The sequence below is a fragment of the Oncorhynchus tshawytscha genome, linkage group LG07, assembly GCF_018296145.1.
Source record: "Oncorhynchus tshawytscha isolate Ot180627B linkage group LG07, Otsh_v2.0, whole genome shotgun sequence".
In the NCBI taxonomy this organism is placed as follows: Eukaryota; Metazoa; Chordata; class Actinopteri; order Salmoniformes; family Salmonidae; genus Oncorhynchus; species Oncorhynchus tshawytscha.
The window spans coordinates 48,801,875-48,825,189 of record NC_056435.1 but is presented as its reverse complement, the minus strand read 5'-3'; the positions used below and the strand labels follow the sequence as shown (position 1 = coordinate 48,825,189).

General features: G+C 44.5%; 1 protein-coding gene across 2 annotated transcripts in view; it reads left to right on the top strand.

Moving 5' to 3' along the window:
- Positions 1-22,847, top strand: part of LOC112254691 (arf-GAP with GTPase, ANK repeat and PH domain-containing protein 1) — a 28,690-nt gene extending 5,843 nt beyond the window's left edge. Inside the window, exons 2-19 of one of the 2 annotated variants that reach the window (XM_024427476.2) lie at positions 1,791-1,849; positions 2,059-2,146; positions 3,340-3,425; positions 3,637-3,778; positions 4,065-4,199; positions 4,387-4,508; positions 4,749-4,913; positions 8,424-8,510; positions 8,789-8,893; positions 9,196-9,361; positions 17,615-17,737; positions 17,894-18,031; positions 18,449-18,508; positions 19,011-19,162; positions 19,338-19,428; positions 19,812-20,034; positions 20,336-20,675; positions 22,523-22,847. In XM_024427476.2, coding sequence (XP_024283244.1) covers positions 1,791-1,849; positions 2,059-2,146; positions 3,340-3,425; positions 3,637-3,778; positions 4,065-4,199; positions 4,387-4,508; positions 4,749-4,913; positions 8,424-8,510; positions 8,789-8,893; positions 9,196-9,361; positions 17,615-17,737; positions 17,894-18,031; positions 18,449-18,508; positions 19,011-19,162; positions 19,338-19,428; positions 19,812-20,034; positions 20,336-20,675; positions 22,523-22,780 — 2,540 coding nt within the window. In that variant the 3' untranslated portion in view covers positions 22,781-22,847. The remainder of the gene's footprint in view (positions 1-1,790; positions 1,850-2,058; positions 2,147-3,339; positions 3,426-3,636; positions 3,779-4,064; positions 4,200-4,386; positions 4,509-4,748; positions 4,914-8,423; positions 8,511-8,788; positions 8,894-9,195; positions 9,362-17,614; positions 17,738-17,893; positions 18,032-18,448; positions 18,509-19,010; positions 19,163-19,337; positions 19,429-19,811; positions 20,035-20,335; positions 20,676-22,522) is intronic. The other variant, XM_042324559.1, reaches the window with a different exon arrangement.
- Positions 22,848-23,315: the final 468 nt, after the last annotated feature.

The window sequence follows — 23,315 nt, the reverse complement described above, 5'->3', positions numbered from 1 at the left end:
GTTACCTATCGCTCCACAGCAGAGCAAAGGAAACAACTACTTCAAGGTCTTAGAGCGTGTGACGTCACCGATTGAAACACTATTATTGCGCACCCCGCTAACTATCTAGCCATTTCACACCGGTTACACTCACCCCCCTGACCTCCTCCTTTTCCGCAGCAACCTGCGATCCGGATCTACAGCATCAATGTAACAGTTTTCCTAACATCCTCTCCTCGCCCCTACCTGGGCTCGAACCAGGGACCCTCTTCACACATCAACAACTGACACCCCCGAAGTATCGTTACCTATCACTCCACAAAAGACACGGCCCTTGCAGAGCAAGGAAAACATCTACTTCAAGGTCTCAGAGCGAGTGACGTCACCGATTGAAACACTATTAGCGCGCACCCCGCTAACTAGCTAGCCATTTCACACTGGTTATACACATCGGTTACATGTGGTTCTGAGTGCCAAATGGCACCCTATTCCCTGTATAGTGCACTATGTAGGGAATAGGGTGCCATTTGAGATGCACAAAACCTTGTAAAGGAATTTCACATTCATTTTACATGCGTGCTCTACTGTATATTATGTCCATTAGTCTTCAGGTCAACATCTGAACAAATGCACTCTTAGGTCCTGTGTGGCTGTTGGTAGAGCATGGTGCTTGCAATGCCAGGGTTGTGGGTTCGATTCCCACAGGGGGACCAGTACAAAAAAATCTGAAAATGTATGCACTCACTACTGTAAGACTCTCTGGATAAGACTATCTTGCTAAATGACTAAAATGCAACTGTTATTGATGGACTCTGTCACACTGAGGAATGGTACTGGCAGCCACTTCCAGGATGTTACAGTACCTACTAGTCCTCTTCCACTCTGCTATGCAGTAGTGCGACTTGACTTAATCCTGTTGGCCTGTTGGCCCCCATGTGAGCATAGGGTGTTCTCCACCTCACTCTTTTCTGTGTGATGGCTATTGCAGTAATATATAGATAGAAAATTATGTGACTTCAATAAAAGTCTCAACTCATTGGCAGTCACCTGTCGTGAGGACCCCTGTCTGTGCTTTTCAGATATTATGGAACACCTCTGGGCGATGCAGTGAAATAACAGGTACCCAGTAATTATGATGCTTGGAGGATATCCAAATTCTCATTCCACTGTAGACACAGAAATGTTCTCTCTCTCTCTCTCTCTCTCTCTCTCTCTCTCTCTCTCTCTCTACATCCCATTTTCAGCTTGCTGCGCAGCATCTAAATGATGGTGAAATCTACTGAGGCTTGTATTGGAATTTTGGATGAATAAAACACATAGAGATTGTTTGGTAATCATTTCACATACACGCTCAGGCACACATACGTACACACACACGTGTACACAAACACACAAACACACACACACACTGGCACTCTCACTCCGGCTGCGTCCACAGAGCTGCTAATGAACTTGAGCCTCACTACTGAGCCTGTGCAATTAATTTGCACTCGTCCTTTGCGGCTCTACCTCATTCCCTCGCTCCTTTTCTCCGTCTCCCCCCCTCACCTAACTCTGTAGTCTATGCCATCTGGACCTGCGACAGGGCACGTATGGGGCCACACACACAAAGAACGGCACGGCACGGCATTCCTCACAGCTTCAGAGTGCTGTAGAGCGAGACGGCCGGTGACTGTGAAAGTTTCCCCTGTTCTAAGCCGGCCGTAGACAGGAGGCAGAAAGGGAGAGGGAACACGTGATCACAACATTGACCTTATGTTTTAATCAACCTCTCTCTCTCTCTCTCTTTCCCTCTCTCTGTGTGTTCACAGCGGCTTGCGGTAACAGTCAAGAATGGACCTTCAGTCGAACCGTCCAAGAGCTCCGTCTGGTGAGAGTGATTGCTGTTGTCATACCACTGGAATAGGAAATAGGTGTAGTCTTGTGTTTCTGCTTCAACAGAGACAACGACAGTGACGGTGTCTAATAATGGAATACTTGATGATAATTGAAGTAAATAGAAGTAGTTGTTGTAGATTATGATAAACATGTCACTATTAGAAAGAGTGGGGTGATATATCCTTCTGACTATGTGTCCAGGGGGTGTTGGGAGGTCTCCGCAGTGGGAAGTCAGCCCTGGTCCACAGACACATGAGCGGCAGCTACCAGCCCCTGGAGAACCCAGAAGGTGAGTTTGACATTTTTCATTTTGGCACTCCTTTTTTTAGATTTAGTCTTGTCTTAATAATTTTGACTAAAATATAATTAAGTCTTAGTCAAATTTTGGTCATTTGAATAATGATTTAGTCTGGTTATTGTCAAAATGCTAAAAACAGTGGGCCATTTTAGTCAAGTATAAATGCCTTTTTTATTTTAGTCACATCACATTTCCATTGCCTCATTAACCTAGTAAACATAAATCACTGACTTCCATGTGCACAAACATACTTAGCCTTGTCCTACCAACATATTGTTCTGCATAACATCCTATCCCATAATTCTCTTCCCAACAGGCAAATTGGCAAACACCCCTTGACATACTGTAGCTATAATGTAATCAAAGTTCTGTCATAAGTAGAGGTGTGATAGGTTGCTGCAAACTAACTAGCTAGCATTATTAATATGTTATTACCTGAGCGTATATATTGAGATGATGCACTTTCAGATGTCTCTTGAGGTTGGTAGTATTTTTCCGCATTAGCTTGTGGGTGCAAACTCTGTCTTCCACCTAGCTATCTTAAGGTGAATGCACTTACTGTAAGTCGCTCTGGATAAGAGCATCTGCTAAATTACTAAAATGTAAATTAAGACGTTGCATTCGGTCTTGTTTGAATTAACACGATAAGTAAAGTGGCTCCAAACATTGCCCCTTTTTCTACCGGGAGCATGTACCACCGGGAGAGACGCCAAGGCGTGTGCCTTATTTGCATCAATGATTTGTTGCCGCCAGATTGGAAAACGGTTGCTGGGCAGAGAGGTGACTTGTGAATGACCTGGACATGGTATTTATTTTCCTCCAATAAAAGCATTGCAACTTTGCAATGGGAAAGCCTTACAATTATGTCATGTATGCTTTTCATTGGACCCTACAAATAACACTGAAAGCTCTCAATCTCTCCAAAAACTCTTGTCCAGTCCCATTTACTAGTCAGATTTTAGTCACAGAGATATTTTTGTCTCGTTTTATTATTCATATTTATTCATATTTTTTTCTGAGTCTATTTAGTCAGTTATAGTCTCGTCAACTGCCACTGAAAAATAGGTGTTTGACTAATATTTACGTCATTATTTTTGTTGACGAAATTAACACTGGTTTGACATCATACTACTGTATCACATAGGGCTTCTCTCTCTTTCTTTCATTATTTCTTTCTCTATCAGGGGGCAGGTATAAGAAGGAGGTACTTGTTGATGGCAACAGTCACATTTTGCTGATCAGGGAGGAGACAGGACCCCCGGATGCACAGGTAGGTGAAGGCTTTACTGACTGCAGACGGATGAGTAGTGTCCCCCTTAAAACACATGGAGTTGACAGGAGTTCACTCTGACACGTTGGACAGTTTAACTCTTCTCACCTGTTATTTTTATGTTCTCCTCTGACAACTCTCTCTTTCACTTGTTCTCTCCCCATTTGTTCCCTATTATCTCCTTTACGCTACCCTCTCCCCTCCTCTCCAGATGGCTAGCTGGGTGGACGGGGTCATCCTGGTCTTCAGTCTGGAGAATGAGGCCAGTTTCCAGGAAGTGTACAGGAACTACAGCGAGCTTGGCATCCACCGCAACATCGCTGAGATCCCCTTCATAGTGGTAGGAACCCAGGGTAAGACTCCACCCATACCCACTCTCTATGACAGGGGTGAGCAAACATTTTCAGCTCGAGACCCAAATGAGAAATTGACTGTCCTCCCGTGACCCAAATCATCCTAAAGATGCATTCTCATAACTTGATGCCCACCTCTCACATGTCCAGGGCCCACTTTGGGTCCCGACCCATAGTTTAAGAAACCCTGCTCTATATTATACTAAAGATAACATCTGCATGGGTTTCTAAATGTTTATTAAGGTTTCTAATAGGATGTAGTTGATGTAGTTCCTCCTTCCTCCAGATAAAATCACCAGCACCAACCCTCGGGTGATAGAGGATGCCAGGGCTAGACAGCTGTGTTCAGACGTCAGGCGCTGTACCTACTACGAGACCTGCGCTACCTATGGCCTCAACGTCAACCGCGTCTTCACCGAGGGTGAGGACACACACAAACACACACACACTGCTCCTTTTTTCTGTTGTTTCAGTACAATGTAGCTGGAATTTGAATCAATAAACCAATTTGAATTAATTTCACATTCATCTATATCAGCATCTAGATTAGAAAGATGACTGTCTAAGAAGGGTAATGTTTGTTTTTGTCCTCTCTCTACTTACCACAGCTGCCCAGAAGATCATGGCAGTGAAGAAGCAGGCAGCTCTACTGGCCTCCTGTAAATCCCTGCCCAACTCCCCCAGTCACTCTGGAGGCTCTACCCCAGTGTCAGGAGTCTTCCCTGGTCAGGTACAGCAGCAGCTCTGGCCTCCAGTCCTTCATACTGGAGATAAGACACTGGTCCAAATCAATCGGATGGTAATGTTGGACAGGAGTGTACAGATCAGTGTTCATTTAGATTTATGGATTTTGTTTCCAGATTTTTCCACATATTCAACTGTCTTTCTTTGCCCTCTGTAATCTCTCTCTTTTGTCCTTTTTGTTGTCTGTCACTCTTTCTGTTTCTTTGTTTTTGTTTCTCTCTCTCAGGCCAGTAATGGTGGTCAGAGCAGTGACTACTCGTCCTCTCTGCCCTCCACCCCAGTGATCAGTCATAAGGAGATCGGTGGGGCAGCAGGGGGGGAGAGGCTGGGCAGCGCCACCCCAGGGTCTGTCCGCAGTGCCCCACGGCGACGCACTGGTTCCCGCTTCACGGTAACATACCAACCAACCACAAACACACACTTTTACTGTTTTAGATTCCTCATTGACCCATCCATAACCCTCTCTCAGGTTCCCTGTGCTTTCTTTGAAATGTAATCTTTTTAGCTCTCTTCATGTATTATAGTCCCAATGTTAGCTCTCTTCATGGATTATAGTCCCAATGTTAGCTCTCTTCATGGATTATAGTCCCTATTTTAGCTCTCTTCATGGATTATAGTCCCAATGTTAGCTCTCTTCATGGATTATAGTCCCTATTTTAGCACTCTTCATGGATTATAGTCCCTATTTTAGCTCTCTTCATGGATTATAGTCCCTATTTTAGCTCTCTTCATGGATTATAGTCCCTATTTTAGCACTCTTCATGGATTATAGTCCCTATTTTAGCTCTCTTCATGGATTATAGTCCCAATGTTAGCTCTCTTCATGGATTATAGTCCCTATTTTAGCTCTCTTCATGGATTATAGTCCCTATTTTAGCTCTCTTCATGGATTATAGTCCCAATGTTAGCTCTCTTCATGGATTATAGTCCCTATTTTAGCTCTCTTCATGGATTATACTCCCTATTTTAGCACTCTTCATGGATTATAGTCCCTATTTTAGCTCTCTTCATGGATTATAGTCCCTATTTTAGCTCTCTTCATATATTATAGTCCCAATGTTAGCTCTCTTCATGGATTATAGTCCCTATTTTAGCTCTCTTCATATATTATAGTCCCAATGTTAGCTCTCTTCATGGATTATAGTCCCTATTTTAGCTCTCTTCATGGATTATACTCCCTATTTTAGCACTCTTCATGGATTATAGTCCCTATTTTAGCTCTCTTCATGGATTATACTCCCTATTTTAGCACTCTTCATGGATTATAGTCCCTATTTTAGCTCTCTTCATGGATTATAGTCCCTATTTTAGCTCTCTTCATATATTATAGTCCCAATGTTAGCTCTCTTCGTGTATTATAGTCCCAATGTTAGCACTCTTCATGTATTATAGTCCCTATTTTAGCTCTCTTCATGGATTATAGTCCTAATGTTAGCTCTCTTCATGGATTATAGTCCCAATGTTAGCTCTCTTCATGGATTATAGTCCCTATTTTAGCACTCTTCATGGATTATAGTCCCTATTTTAGCTCTCTTCATGGATTATAGTCCCTATTTTAGCTCTCTTCATGGATTATAGTCCCTATTTTAGCTCTCTTCATATATTATAGTCCCAATGTTAGCTCTCTTCATGGATTATAGTCCCTATTTTAGCTCTCTTCATGTATTATAGTCCCAATGTTAGCTCTCTTCATGTATTATAGTCCCTATTTTAGCTCTCTTCATGGATTATAGTACCAATGTTAGCTCTCTTCATGGATTATAGTCCCTATTTTAGCTCTCTTCATGGATTATAGTCCCTATTTCAGCTCTCTTCATGGATTATAGTCCCAATGTTAGCTCTCTTCATGGATTATAGTCCCTATTTTAGCTCTCTTCATGGATTATAGTACCAATGTTAGCTCTCTTCATGGATTATAGTCCCTATTTCAGCTCTCTTCATGGATTATAGTCCCTATTTCAGCTCTCTTCATGGATTATAGTCCCTATTTCAGCTCTCTTCATGGATTATAGTCCCTATTTCAGCTCTCTTCATGTATTATCGTCCCAATTTTGTGCTTTTTCACTCTCTGTCTGTATAATAGTTATCTCTCTCTCTTTCTTTCTTTCTTTCTTTCTTTCTTTCTTTCTTTCTTTCTTTCTTTCTTTCTTTCTCTCCCCCCCAAATCAAATCAAATGAAATTTTATTTGTCACATACACATGGTTGGCAGATGTTAATTTGAGTGTAGCGAAATGCTTATGCTTCTAGTTCCCAACCATACAGTAATATCTAACAAGTAATCTAACAATTTCACGACAACTACCTTATACACACAAGTGTAAAGGAATGAATAAGAATATATACATAGTAATATATGGATGAGGACCTTCCGGATGGCGCAGATGTGCCACCAGAGATTCTGGTTTTTTGCCATGAGTTGCCATGTTGAACTTCCAGTGACCAGTCAGTATGAGGGAGTGTGAGAGCGATGACAAATTTAACACACCTGCTCCCCAATCACACCTGAGACCTTGTAACACTAACGAGTCACAAGACACTGGGGAGGGAAAATGGCTAATTGGGCCCAATTTGGACATTTTCACTTAGAGGTGTACTCACTTTTGTTGCCAGCGGTTTAGACATTAATGGCTGTGTGTTGAGTTACTTTGAGGGGACAGCAAATTTACACTGTTATACAAGCTCACTACTTTACATTGTAGCAAAGTGTCATTTCTTCAGTGTTGTCACATGAAAAGATATACTCAAATATTTACAAAAATGTGAGGGGTGTACTCACTGTTGTGATATACTGTACATATGAGTAATGTAGGGTATGTAAACATTATATAAAGTGTCATTGTTTAAAGTGGCAAGTGATACATTTATTTCATCCAATTTTTAATTATTTAAGTGGCTAGAGATGAGTCAGTATGTTGGCAGCAGCCACTCAATGTTAGTGATGGCTGTTTAACAGTCTGATGGCCTTGAGATAGAAGCTGTTTTTCAGTCTCTTGGTCCCTGCTTTGATGCACCTGTACTGACCTCGCCTTCTGGATGATAATGGGTTGAACAGGCAGTGGCTCGGGTGGTTGTTGTCCTTGATGATCTTTTTGGCCTTCCTGTGACATCGGGTGGTGCAGGTGTCCTGGAGGGCAGATAGTTTGCCGCCGGTGATGCGTTGTGCAGACCTCACTACCCTCTGGAGAGCCTTACGGTTGTGGGCGGAGCAGCTGCCATACCAGGCGGTGATACAGCCTGACAGGATGCTCTCAACTGTGCATCTGTTAAAGTTTGGGAGTGTTTTTGGTGACAAGCCAAATTTCTTCAGCCTCCTGAGGTTGAAGAGGCGCTGCTGCGCCTTCTTCACCACGCTGTCTATGTGGGTGGACCATTCCAGTTTGTCCGTGATGGGTACGCCGAGGAACTTAACTTTCAACCTTCTCCACTACTGTCCCGTCGATGTGGATAGGGGGATGCTCCCTCTGCTGTTTCCTGAAGTCCACGATCATCTCCTTTGTTTTGTTGACATTAAGTGTGAGGTTATTTTCCTCAAGCCCACCACTGTAGTGTCGTCTGCAAACTTGATGATTGAGTTGGAGGCGTGCATGGCCATGCAGTCATGGGTGAACAGGGAGTACAGGAGAGGACTGAGAACGCACCCTTGTGGGGCCCCAGTGTTGAGGATCAGCGGCTGGAGATGTTGTTTCCTACCCTCACCACCTGGGGGCGACTCGTCAGGAAGTCCAGGACCCAGTTGCACAGGGTGGGGTCAAGACCCAGGGTCTCGAGCTTAATGACGAGTTTGGAGGGTACTATGGAGTTAAATGCTGAGCTGTTGTCGATGAACAGCATTCTCTCTCCCTCTCTCTGTTTTCTCTTTACCTGCTTATTCTTGTTGTTTGTCTTGTGCCATGTCTGCAGGGCCGTAGGGGCAGTGACTCGGAGAGGAGGAGTACAGACGGTAAGATAGGAGACCTGGGTAGTGGACGCTCCATCCCCATCAAACAGGTAGGTGACAGACAGACAGTATATCCTGTAGGAGCTGTATGCTCCCTTCTGTAGAGAGGAACTGACAGTAGTCTATAGGAGCTCATCACAGACAATGAACTAACATCATGGAGCTAGGAGAGGGATTTGACTTACCTTTGAGAATTTTGTTGAGGTAGATTTTGTAGAAGCCTGCTATGCTCTTTTGGCATAAGGAGCATAATAAAGAACAGATAAAGAATGTGTGTCTTATCCTTGTCTCCTCTCCTATGTCCGTCATCCCTGTCTCCCTCCACCAGAGCATCCTGCTGAAGCGCAGTGGGAACTCCCTCAACAAGGAATGGAAGAAGAAATACGTCACGCTGTCCAACAACGGCATGCTCTCTTATCACTCTAGCGTCAACGTGAGTCAAGGCACTGACACTAAGTGCTACACTATATTTCAGCTGTTTGTATTGACACACATAAAGAGCTGATCAGGGACATGCATTTATGATAGAGCTTCCACATGGCTCTATTACAAAGACTTTGGAATATGGTTGGATATTGAATCTCATTGAATCCCTGAGTTGGCTACATTGTTATAGTTTGTATAACCCGCTGAACACCATTTTGAATCTCAGAATGGGTTGGACCATGCTACAGTAACATTATATATGTTTGAAATATCTGCTGTAATGGTTGGCCTTTCCCCCTGACCTGACAGGACTACATGCAGAATGTCCATGGGAAAGAGATGGACCTGCTGAGGGTGACTGTGAAGGTGCCAGGGAAACGCCCGCCCCGTGCTGGTGCCGTCCCTTCCTGTGCTCCTCCGCCCGGCCTCAACGGCCTGGTCAAAGACGTCCAGGGGCCTGAGGGGGCCAGCGCGGGTGAGAGGGGCTCCAATAGGGGTGTGCCGACATGGCCATACTCAGATTTGTAATCATATCCATAAATTGACAGTTGAGAGTCGGATCTGTTCGGATGATAATCGTGATCGGAAAGAACGTGTTTTAATATGCTTTAAGTAGATGTTGGCAAAATACTCACTGCAAAAGCGCTGCAGATTAGAAGCAGCGCGCGGAAGGGGTGTGTGTGTGTGTGTGTCTTTGTGTGTGTTCAACTTGCAGTGGGCTGCCAAGTTTGCTGTCACTCAGTCAGAATGAGCATCGGCATCTTTTTCGCTACCCTTGCCCCATTTGTAAGATATTATGCACATTCATAGCTTGATAGTAAACATCCTGGCCATATGATTTATTCTAGTAGGATGCAACAGCAATCTACAGTGAATTCAGAAAGTATTCAGACCCCTTGACTTTTCCCACATTTTGTTATGTTACAGCCTTATGCTAAAATTGATTTTTTTAAATTCTCATCAATCTACACACATTACCCATAATGACAAAGACAAAACAGGTTTTTAGAAATGTTTGCAAATTTATTACAAATAAAAAACTGAAATATTACATATACATAAGTATTCAGACCCTTTACTCAGTACTTTGTTGAAGCACCTTTGGCAGTGATTACAGCCTTGAGTGTTCTTGGAGATGATGCTACAAGCTTGACACACTTGTATTTGGGAAGTTTCTCCCATTCTTTTCTGCAGATCCTCTCAAGCTCTGTCAGGTCGGATGGGGAGCGTCACTGCACAGCTATTTTTAGGTCTCCAGAGAAGTTAGATTTGGTTCAAGTCCGGGTTTTGACTCATCCACACAAGGACATTGAGACTTGTCCGAAGCCACTCCTGCGTTGTCTTGGCTGTGTGCTTAGAGCCATTGTCCTGTTGGAAGGTGAACCTTTGCCCCAGTCTGAGGTCCTGAGCACCCAAGAGCAGGTTTTCATCAAGGATCTCTCTGTACTTTGCTCTGTTCATCTTTCCCTCAACCTGACTAGTCTCCTAGTTCCTGCTGCTGAAAAACATCCCCACAGCATGATGCTACCACCACCATGCTTCACCGTAGGGATGGTGCCAGGTTTCCTCCAGATGTGACGCTAGGCATTCAGGCAAAAGTGTTCAATCCTGGTTTCATCAGACCAGAGAATCTTGTTTCTCATGATCTGAGTCTTTAGGTGCCTTTTTGGCAAACTCCAAGTGGGCTGTCATGTGCCTTTTACTGAGGAGTGGCTTCCGTCTGGCCACTCTACCATAAAGGCCTGATTGGTGGAGTGCTGCAGAGATGGGTGCCCTTCTGGAAGGTTCTCCCATCTCCACAGAGGAACTCTGGAGCCCTGTCAGAGTGACCATTAGGTCCTTCCCCCCTGATTGCTCAATTTGGCTGGGTGGCCAGCTCTAGGAAGAGTCTTGGTGATTCCAAACTTTTCCTATTTAAGAATGATGGAGGCCACTGTATTCTTGGGAACCTTCATGCTGTAGAAATTATTTGGTACCCTTCCCCAGATCTGTGCCTCGACACAATCCTGTCTAGGAGCTCTACGGACAATTCCGTCGACCTCATGGCTTGGTATTTGCTCTGACATGCACTGTCAACTGTAGGACCTTATATAGACAGGGGTGTGCCTTTCCAAATCATGTCCAATCAATTGAATTTACCACAGGTGGACTCCAATCAAGTTGTAGAAACTTGATTGGAGTCATGATCAATGGAAACAGGATGCACCTGAGCTCAATTTCGAGTCTCATAGCAAAGGATCAGAATACTTATAGTGGCAAGAAAAAGTATGTCGACCCTTTGAAAATACCTGGATTTGTGCATAAATTGGTAATAAAATGTTATCTGATCTTCATCTAGTTCAAAACAATTAGACAAACAGTCTGCTTAAACTAATGACACCCAAACAATTATACGTTTGTCTTTATTGAACACACCGTGTAAACATTCACACTGCAGGGTGGGAAAAGTATGTGAACCCTTGGATTTAATAACTGGTTTGGCAGCAATAACCTCAACCAAAAGTGTTCTGTAGTTCCGGATCAGACCTGCACAGCTTCTTGAGCTTCAATTGGCGGACAGATAGCCTTACATTCTCCTGCAAAATGTCTTGATAAACTTAGGAATTCATTTTCCCGTCGATGATTGCAAACTGTCCAGGCCCTGAGGCAGCAAAAGCAGCCCCAAACCATGATGCTCCCTTCACCATACTTTACAGTTGGGATGAGGTTTTGATGTTGGTGTGCTGTGCCTTTTTTTCTCCAAACGTAGTGTTGTGTGTTCCTTCCCAAAAACTCAACTTCACTTTCATCTACAGTGCCTTGCGAAATTATTTAACTCTCTGCAAACTGGAAACGATTTATCCGGAGGCTGCATTCATTGTAGCTGGGGATTTTAACAAGGCTAATCTGAAAACAAGACTCCCTAAATTTTATCAGCATATCGATTGCGCAACCAGGGGTGGAAAGACCCTGGATCATTGTTACTCTAACTTCCGCGACGCATATAAGGCCCTGCCCCGCCCCCCTTTCGGAAAAGCTGACCACGACTCCATTTTGTTGATCCCTGCCTACAGACAGAAACTAAAACAAGAGGCTCCCACGCTGAGGTCTGTCCAACGCTGGTCCGACCAAGCTGACTCCACACTCCAAGACTGCTTCCATCACGTGGACTGGGAGATGTTTCGTATTGCGTCAGACAACAACATTGACGAATACGCTGATTCGGTGTGCGAGTTCATTAGAACGTGCGTTGAAGATGTCGTTCCCATAGCAACGATTAAAACATTCCCTAACCAGAAACCGTGGATTGATGGCAGCATTCGTGTGAAACTGAAGGCACGAACCACTGCTTTTAATCAGGGCAAGGTGTCTGGTAACATGGCTGAATACAAACAGTGCAGCTATTCCCTCCGCAAGGCTATCAAACAAGCTAAGCGCCAGTACAGAGACAAAGTAGAATCTCAATTCAACGGCTCAGACACAAGAGGCATGTGGCAGGGTCTACAGTCAATCACGGACTACAGGAAGAAACCCAGCCCAGTCACGGACCAGGATGTCTTGCTCCCAGGCAGACTAAATAACTTTTTGCCCGCTTTGAGGACAATACAGTGCCACTGACACGGCCTGCAACGAAAACATGCGGTCTCTCCTTCACTGCAGCCGAAGTGAGTAAGACATTTAAACGTGTTAACCCTCGCAAGGCTGCAGGCCCAGACGGCATCCCCAGCCGCGCCCTCAGAGCATGCGCAGACCAGCTGGCCGGTGTGTTTACGGACATATTCAATCAATCCCTATACCAGTCTGCTGTTCCCACATGCTTCAAGAGGGCCACCATTGTTCCTGTTCCCAAGAAAGCTACCGCCCCGTAGCACTCACATCCGTCATCATGAAGTGCTTTGAGAGACTAGTCAAGGACCATATCACCTCCACCCTACCTGACACCCTAGACCCACTCCAATTTGCTTACCGCCCAAATAGGTCCACAGACGATGCAATCTCAACCACACTGCACACTGCCCTAACCCATCTGGACAAGAGGAATACCTATGTGAGAATGCTGTTCATCGACTACAGCTCGGCATTCAACACCATAGTACCCTCCAAGCTCGTCATCAAGCTCGAGACCCTGGGTCTCGACCCCGCCCTGTGCAACTGGGTTCTGGACTTCCTGACGGGCCGCCCCCAGGTGGTGAGGGTAGGCAACAACATCTCCTCCCCGCTGATCCTCAACACTGGGGCCCCACAAGGGTGCGTTCTGAGCCCTCTCCTGTACTCCCTGTTCACCCACGACTGCGTGGCCATGCACGCCTCCAACTCAATCATCAAGTTTGCGGACGACACAACAGTGGTAGGCTTGATTACCAACAACGACGAGACGGCCTACAGGGAGGAGGTGAGGGCCCTCGGAGTGTGGTGTCAGGAAAATAACCTCACACTCAACGTCAACAAAACTAAGGAGATGATTGTGGACTTCAGGAAACAGCAGAGGGAACACCCCCCCATCCACATCGATGGAACAGTAGTGGAGAGGGTAGCAAGTTTTAAGTTCCTCAGCATACACATCACAGACAAACTGAATTGGTCCACCCACACAGACAGCATCGTGAGGAAGGCGCAGCAGCGCCTCTTCAACCTCAGGAGGCTGAAGAAATTCGGCTTGTCACCAAAAGCACTCACAAACTTCTACAGATGCACAATCGAGAGCATCCTGGCGGGCTGTATCACCGCCTGGTATGGCAACTGCACCGCCCTCAACCGTAAGGCTCTCCAGAGGGTAGTGAGGTCTGCACAACGCATCACCGGGGGCAAACTACCTGCCCTCCAGGACACCTACACCACCCGATGCTACAGGAAGGCCATAAAGATCATCAAGGACATCAACCACCCGAGCCACTGCCTGTTCACCCCGCTATCATCCAGAAGGCGAGGTCAGTACAGGTGCATCAAAGCTGGGACCGAGAGACTGAAAAACAGCTTCTACCTCAAGGCCATCAGACTGTTAAACAGCCACCACTAACATTGAGTGGCTACTGCCAACACACTGTCAATGACACTGACTCTACTCCAGCCACTTTAATAATGGGAATTGATGGGAAATGATGTAAATATATCACTAGCCACTTTAAACAATGCTACCTTATATAATGTTACTTACCCTACATTATTCATCTCATATGCATACGTAGATACTGTACTCTATATCATTGACTGCATCCTTATGTAATACATGTATCACTAGCCACTTTAACTATGCCACTTGGTTTACATACTCATCTCATATGTATATACTGTACTCGATATCATCTACTGTATCTTGCCTATGCTGCTCTGTACCATCACTCATTCATATATCCTTATGTACATATTCTTTATCCCCTTACACTGTGTATAAGACAGTAGGTTTTTGGGGGGGGAATTGTTAGTTAGATTACTTGTTCGTTATTACTGCATTGTCGGAACTAGAAGCACAAGCATTTCGCTACACTCGCATTAACATCTGCTAACCATGTGTATGTGACAAATAAAATTTGATTTGATTTGATTTGATTTGTATTCGGCCCCCTTGAACTTTGCGACCTTTTGCCACATTTCAGGCTTCAAACATAAAGATATAAAACTGTATTTTTTTGTGAAGAATCAACAACAAGTGGGACACAATCATGAAGTGGAACGACATTTATTGGATATTTCAAACTTTTTTAACAAATCAAAAACTGAAAAATTGGGCGTGCAAAATTATTCAGCCCCTTTACTTTCAGTGCAGCAAACTCTCTCCAGAAGTTCAGTGAGGATCTCTGAATGATCCAATGTTGACCTAAATGACTAATGATGATAAATACAATCCACCTGTGTGTAATCAAGTCTCCGTATAAATGCACCTGCACTGTGATAGTCTCAGAGGTCCGTTAAAAGCGCAGAGAGCATCATGAAGAACAAGGAACACACCAGGCAGGTCCGAGATACTGTTGTGAAGAAGTTTAAAGCCGGATTTGGATACAAAAAGATTTCCCAAGCTTTAAACATCCCAAGGAGCACTGTGCAAGCGATAATATTGAAATGGAAGGAGTATCAGACCCCTGCAAATCTACCAAGACCTGGCCGTCCCTCTAAACTTTCAGCTCATACAAGGAGAAGACTGATCAGAGATGCAGCCAAGAGGCCCATGATCACTCTGGATGAACTGCAGAGATCTACAGCTGAGGTGGGAGACTCTGTCCATAAGACAACAATCAGTCGTATATTGCACAAATCTGGCCTTTATGGAAGAGTGGCAAGAAGAAAGCCATTTCTTAAAGATATCCATAAAAAGTGTTGTTTAAAGTTTGCCACAAGCCACCTGGGAGTCACACCAAACATGTGGAAGAAGGTGCTCTGGTCAGATGAAACCAAAATTGAACTTTTTGGCAACAATGCAAAACGTTATGTTTGGTGTAAAAGCAACACAGCTTATCACCCTGAATACACCATCCCCACTGTCAAACATGGTGGTGGCAGCATCATGGTTTGGGCCTGCTTTTCTTCAGCAGGGACAGGGAAGATGGTTAAAATTAATGGGAAGATGGATGGAGCCAAATACAGGACCATTCTGGAAGAAAACCTGATGGAGTCTGCAAAAGACCTGAGACTGGGATGGAGATTTGTCTTCCAACAAGACAATGATCCAAAACATAAAGCAAAATCTACAATGGAATGATTCAAAAATAAACATATCCAGGTGTTAGAATGGCCAAGTCAAAGTCCAGACCTGAATCCAATCGAGAATCTGTGGAAAGAACTGAAAACTGCTGTTCACAAATGCTCTGTTCACAACAGCTCGAGCTGTTTTGCAAGGAGGAATGGGAAAAAATTTCAGTCTCTCGATGTGCAAAACTGATAGAGACATACCCCAAGTGACTTACAGCTGTAATCGCAGCAAAAGGTGGCGCTACAAAGTATTAACTTAAGGGGGCTGAATAATTTTGCACGCCCAATTTTTCAGTTTTTGATTTGTTAAAAAAGTTTGAAATATCCAATAAATGTCGTTCCACTTCATGATTGTGTCCCACTTGTTGTTGATTCTTCACAAAAAAATACAGTTTTATATCTTTATGTTTGAAGCCTGAAATGTGGCAAAAGGTCGCAAAGTTCAAGGGGGCCGAATACTTTCGCAAGGCACTGTATCCACAGAATATTTAGCCAGTAACGCTGTGGAACATCCAGGTGCACTTTTGCAGACCTCAGACGTGCAGAAATGTTTGTTTTTAGACAGCAGTATTTTGTTTAATGTTTTACGTGTCTTGGACTCGTCAACAGCGATGTTAGCATGTTCCAGAGATGTCTGTAAGTCTTTAGCTGACACTCTAGGATTCTTCTTAACCTCATTGAGATCTGCGCTGTGCTCTTGCAGTCATCTTTGCAGGATGGCCACTCCTAGGGAGAGTAGCAACAGTGCTGAACTTTCTCCATTTATAGACAATTTGTCTTACCGTGGACTGATGAACATCAAGGCTTTTAGAGATACTTTTGTAATCCTTTCCAGCTTTATGCAAGTCAACATTTCTTAATCTTAGGTCTTCTGAGATCTCTTTTGTTCGAGGCATGGTTCACATCAGGCAATGCTTCTTGTGAATAGCAAACTCAAATTTTGTTAGTTTTTTATAGGGCAAGGCAGCTCTAACCAACATCTCTAATCTCGTCTCATTGATTGGACTCCAGGTTAGCTGACTCCTGACTCCAATTAGCTTTTGGAGACTTCATTAGCCTAGGGGTTCACATACTTTTTCCAACCTACACTGTGAATGTTTAAATGATGATTTCAATATAGACAAGAAAAATACAATAATTTATGTGTTATTAGTTTAAGCACACTATGTTTGTCTATTGTTGTGACTTAGATGAAGATCAGATAACATTTGATGACCAATTTATGCAGAAATCCAGGTAATTCCGAAGGGTTCACATACTTTTTCTTACCACTGAATGTGAATAAGGTATTTTATTTTTTATATAAATGTTCAAACATTTCTACAAATCTGTTTTCACTTTGTCATTATGGAGTATTGTGTGTAGATTGATGAGAAAAAAACATATATTTAATTAATGTTAGAATAAGATTGTAACGTAACAAAATGTGGAAAAAGTCAAGGGGTCTGAATACTTACCGAATGCACTGTAAATGATCAGCCCGAAAACATGGAAGGAAATCAGGTGAAATTATGAAGGGAGTGTACGGAGAAATACAGCAGGATCAACGTACAACCCACCCTTCTCTTTACAACCAGTCAGTTGAGTTATTCAGACCACGTAGAACCTTGCACATGACTGACTAGCATGAGAAAGATGTGTGCTGGCACTCAAATGTTTTTTTTTCTTCCAATCACCGATAATTACAAAAAATACTCGGATCATAATCGTATGCAGAAAATTGTCCATACTTGTTTTTGTCTTGACTACTCGGCACACCCTAGGCTCCAAAAGGACAGCCAATCTCTCTATTTATCACCTCTCCCCTTCTATTTCTCCTTGTCTCTGAACCTAATCTAGCCATCTTGGTGTCTCACTGTTTTTCATTCTCCATGTAACTTACTCTTCTTCACACCTTTCTTTCATCCATCTCTCTCACTTATGTCATAGAACAGAAATAAGCACTTTACATTTTTTGTGTGTGATCTACATTACAATATCTATACATTATTTGGTTTGATCACTGAATTGTCATGAGTGTCTTTATGTAATATCTCTTTGAAATATGATGCTCTCTCCCCCATAGTCCCTGGTAGTGGTAGTAACCTCCTGCCTGTAGAAGAGGGGACGGGAGGAGGGATGTCTCCTGGGGGGAACAGAGGGGTGCAGCGCTGCCCCTCTACTCTCTCTAGCAAGCCCCAAAGCATGGGTACGTACACCACCCTGGTCCTCTGTGAATTATTTTGTCGCTTTTGAATTTACTTACTAGTGTAATCTTATTTGAGTCATTGTAGATATTCGGTTTTTTTGTACTTTTATACCATATGGCACAAACTTATTTCCTGTGCTTGTGTGACTGTGGCAGACTCTGCCATCGAGGGGGTGTCCAGAACCTCCTCCTATAAAGATACAGGCCCAGCCTCCCCAATGGTTGACAGGAAGAAGCATCGCAGGAAGAAGAGCATGAACCAGAAAGGAGACGTAGCCATTGGCCAAGCAGATGGTAAGCTTCCAACACAGTGTATTCATGGTTTAGTGAGGTGAAACATTCAGAACATTGCAGATATAAATGTATGTGAGATCAGATGATTCCCTACTCATAACAGATAATCATATATTTTCTGCACATTACATTTCTCTCTGAACATTGCACATTGAATTCTGCCACCATATAGACTTTGAATGAATCAGAAAGGGGAAAGTGAATCAGAAAGGGGTCAATACTGAACAGATGTATAAAGAAAAATCTTAGTCTCAACTCAGTCTATGCCCTTCTGCTGGAATTTCTACTCTCCAAAATATCTGCCTTTATCACTTTGATCTATTTTGTCTTCCTCTCATTTCCTCCTGTGTTCCTTTATTCTCTCTCTCTCTCCCTGCTTCCCTGGGATGTCTGATCTGCTAATCTCTTACCCTGTAGCAAAGCGCAAAATGTGGAAACTAAAAAGCTTTGGTAGCTTAAGAAACATAAACAAGACAGGTAATGAGGAACTCTTGTCTGTCTGTCTGTCAGCCCTGTTTGTCTGTCTGTTTCTGTCTGTCTGCCTGTCAGCCATGCTTTTCATCCTGTCCGACTCTCTGCTTTTTAGTTTGTCAACTTGTCTGTCAGTGTCTGCTTTTATTGAGCAGCCTCTTGAGTCTGTCTCTAAGACAAAGCACTTACTGTATCTCCATTCGGTAAAAGACTTCTCTCCATATACTCCATACTTCTGCATTTGTCCACCATGACAGCAATGCAATAATGCATGCCGATGCCTACTTAGCAGGTACGTTCCGTTTGGAGATCCACCACCAATCATCATTATGATGGAGGACGTAACCCTCTGAACCCACAGTGTGGTACTTTGTTATGAGTTCATCCTGACCGTGTGACCTGATTGGAACCAATGTTGTATTCCTGGTCAGGTCACATGGTCAGGGAAAACATCATGATTTGACTGTCTCTAATACAAGTCTGTGTACTGTATGTGTTCTGTCATCAGACGAGGATAACTTTGACTTTCTGATCGTGTCGAGCACGGGCCAGACGTGGCACTTCGAGGCCCAGAGTGTGGAGGAGAGGGACTCCTGGGTGACGGCCATCGAGAGCCAGATCCTGGCCAGCCTGCAGCTGTGTGAGAGCAGCAAGAACAAGGCAAGGATGCAGACGAACACACACACACACACACACATACGCACACATGCACACACACGCATGAATGCACACACACACAGACACACACACTACAAGAAAATATCTGTGTCTGGCAAAGTGTTTGTGTTGGAAACCAGCTGTCACTGAGGAGAGACTAATTGTGTGTGTTCCACAGGCTCGTAAGAACAGTCAGAGTGAAGCTGTGGCACTGCAGGCTATCCGTAACGCCAAGGGCAACAGTCTCTGTGTGGACTGTGAAGCACCTAGTAAGTCATTTATTAGGGATGGTTGTATCTCTCCGTGCTGCTCTTAATATCTCTCTATTCTCTTTCTCTTTCCTTTCGTGCTCTACTGCTCTTTCTCCTTTCTTGGTCCCTCATCCATCTTCCAGATGTCACTGAGCTTGGTTTTCAGTGTGGGTGGAACCCCCTCCGTTCTCCATATCCTTCCACTCTTTCTCCCATATACATCCTACTCATGCAGTTTCAACCCAGAATAAAACTGTACTGTAAGACCGGTACTCTAATCCCATCTCTATGTTTGCTCTCTGTTAATCCGATGCATGCAGTTTCAACCTGGACTAAAAACTGTACACGTTTTAGTCTATTATATAGACTGATCCCAGACCTAACTGTGTCTTCTCTCTCAGACCCAACATGGGCCAGCCTGAACCTGGGGGCTCTGATCTGCATTGAGTGTTCAGGAATCCACAGGAACCTGGGCACCCACCTGTCCCGTGTCCGCTCTCTGGACTTGGACGACCTGCCCAGAGAACTCACCCTGGTGTTGGGTGCCATCGGCAACCACCTGGCCAACAGCATCTGGGAGGGACGTACGCTGGGCCGCAGAAAACCCACGCCCGACGCCACACGGTGAGGACTGGGGGACAGGGGAGAGAGACACTGGGGGACAGAGTATAGGACACTTAATGTGTAAATAAGTGGCAAGCTTGCTGGACTGCAGTTGCAGTATTAGTTGTAGTTGTTGATGTTGTTGTAGAAGAGGAGGCAGTTGCGTCGATAGAAGTGCTAGAACTAGTAGTAGAAATAGGAGATGTGAAGGTGTCTGACTACATACACCTGCCTGTATTCACACACTCCGTTCCCTTTGTAACCGTGTCTCTGTAACTGTCTTTGTGTCTCTGTCACCATGTGTGTCTGTTTCTGGTCCCAGAGAGGAGCGGGAGTCGTGGATCCGAGCCAAGTACGAGCAGAGGTTGTTTGTGGCTCCGCTGGCCCTGCCCTCCTCCAGTCAGGGGTTAGAGGTCAACACGCTGTCAGCCAGTCTGCTGGCGGCCGTGATGGAGAGGGACCTCCCCCGCCTGCTCCTTCTCCTGGCCCATAGCACCAAGGATGACATCAATGCCCCCCTTCCCCCAGGGGGTCACCTCTCTCCACCCCCCCCTGCTGCCTCCCCCAGCCCTCCCCTGGAGGGCTCCCTCCGGCCGCCTTGCTCTGCGCTGCACGCCGCCTGCCAGCTCGCCGACGTGGTCATGACCCAGCTGCTGGTCTGGGTGAGAGAGCGTCCCTCCTACAATCTCTTCATCCTGCTTTTCCATTTTTTTGTCTTTCATCCATTCTCGGTTTGAGGCATCATGACATCATGCCACTACAGTCAAAGAATGGCAGAAATAACTTACAGTTAAAGTCGGAAGTTTACATACACTTAGGTTGGAGTCATTGAAACTTGTTTTTCAACCACTCCACAAATTTCTTGTTTTGGCAAGTTGGTTAGGACATCTACTTTGTGCATGACACAATACATTTTTCCAACAATTGTTTACAGACAGATTAGTTCACTTATAATTCACTGTGTTACAATACTAGTGGGTCAGAAGTTTACAGACACTAAGTTGACTGTGCCTTTAAACAGCTTGAAAAATTCCAGAAAATTATGTCATGACTTTAGAAGCTTCTGACAGGCTAATTGACATACTTTGAGTCAATTGGAGGTGTACCTGTAGATGTATTTCAAGGCCTACCTTCAAACTCAGTGCCTCTTTGCTTGACATCATGGGAAAATCTAAAGAAATTAGCCAAGACCTCAGAAAAAAAATTGTTGACCTCCACAAGTCTGGTTCATCCTTGGGAGCAATTTCCAAACACCTGAAAGTACCACGTTCATCTGTACAAACAATAGTACGCAAGTATAAACACCATGGGACCACACAGCCGTTATTCCGCTCAGGAAGGAGACGCATTCTGTCTCCTAGAGATGAACGTAGTTCGGTGCGAAAAGTGCAAATCAATCCCAGAACAACAGCAGATGACTTTGTGAAGATGCTGGAGAAAACAGGTACAAAAGTATCTATATCCACAGTAAAACGAGTCCTATAAAAAAAGCCAGACTACAGTTTGCAACTGCACATGGGGAGAAAGATCGTACTTTTTGGAGAAATGTCCTCTGGCCTGATGACAAAAATAGAACTGTTTGGCCATAATGACCATCATTATGTTTGGAGGAAAAAGGGGGTGGCTTGCAAGCCGAAGAACACCATCCCAACCGTGAAGCACGGGGGTGGCAGCATCATGTTGTGGGGGTGCTTTGCTGCAGGAGGGACTGGTGCACTTCCCAAAATAGATGGCATCATGATAAAAGCAAAATTATGTGGATATATTGAAGCAACATCTCAAGACATCAGTCAGGAAGTTAAAGCTTGATCGCAAATGGACAATGACCCCAAGCATACTTCCAAAATTTTGGCAAAATGGCTGAAGGACAACAAAGTCAAGGTATTGGAGTGGCCTTCACAAAGCCCTGACCTCAATCCTATAGAACATTTGTGGGCATAACTGAAAAAGCATGTGCGAGCAAGGAGGCCTACAAACCTGACTCGGTTACACCAGCTCTGTCAGGAGGAATGGACCAAAATTCACCCAACTTATTGTGGGAAGTTTGTGGAAGGCTACCCGAAACGTTTGACCCAAGTTGAACTATTTAAATGCAATGGTACCAAATACTAATTGAGTGTATGTAAACTTCTGACCCACTGGGAATGTGATGAAAGAAATAAAAACTGAAATAAATCACTCTCTACTATTATTCTGACATTTCACATTCTTAAAATAAAGTGGTGATCCTAACTGACCTAGGACAGGGAATTTTTACTAGGATTAAATGTCAGGAATTGTGAAAAACTGAGTTTAAATGTAATTGGCTAAGGTGTATGTAATCTTCCGACTTCAACTGTACATACTGTAGTGGATATCACACAGAAGTGACACTTGACCAAAAACAGCTATACATGTGTTTTTTAAAATTCACTACGAATTTCAACTGAATCTTATTGCCCTCTCTCATTTTCCCTAATCCTCCTTCCTCTCTCTCTCTCTCTCTCTCTCTCTCTCTACCTGGTCGCAGTATGGCAGTGATGTGAGGTGTCGGGACGCCCAGGGGCAGACGGCCGTCACGTTGGCACGTTATGCTGGCAGTCAGGAGTGTGCCGACATCCTCCTGCAGTATGGCTGCCCCAACGAGCCCGCCCCTTCGGTTGCCACAACACCAAGCCTTTCTGTTGCCACAACACCAAGCCTCTCGGTCGCCACGACACCCAGCCTTTCCCGCAAGAGCAGCGCAGGCAGCCTCAGCCGCAGCAGCTCCAGAAGAGCAGTGTCTTAATGTGAGGAGGGTAGAAAACGTTTGTGTGTGTGTGTGTGTGTGTGTGTGTGTGTGTGTGTGTGTGTGTGTGTGTGTGTGTGTGTGTAGAGAGAGGGTGTGTGTGTGTAAGAGAGAGGGGGGATATGTGTGTGGGTGGATGTGTGCGTCAGTGTGTGTTAGAATGCCCGTGTGTGTGTGAGAGGTTGTGTGGGTGGTGCACGTGTGTCTGTAACCATATGTATGCCAGGGTGGCTCTAGTTGAAGGGGGAGGCTGTGTCCTCACAGTGTCCTCTAAAAAGGAACCCATGAAATCACACCAGGATGTAGTCACAGACCAAAAGGACAAGCAGCTAATACTGTCACCACCTTAAAGCCAGAAGGCAGAGCTCACTCTTACCTGTGTGTGTGTGTGTGTGTGTGTGTGTGTGTGTGTGTGTGTGTGTGTGTGTGTGTGAGGGACTGCTCTACTCAGTGGCTACCTTGTCCCCACTATGGCGCTGATGATCCACTCTTCCAGGCTCCAGTCACCACCGCTCTGTGGGAACTTTGACCTGTG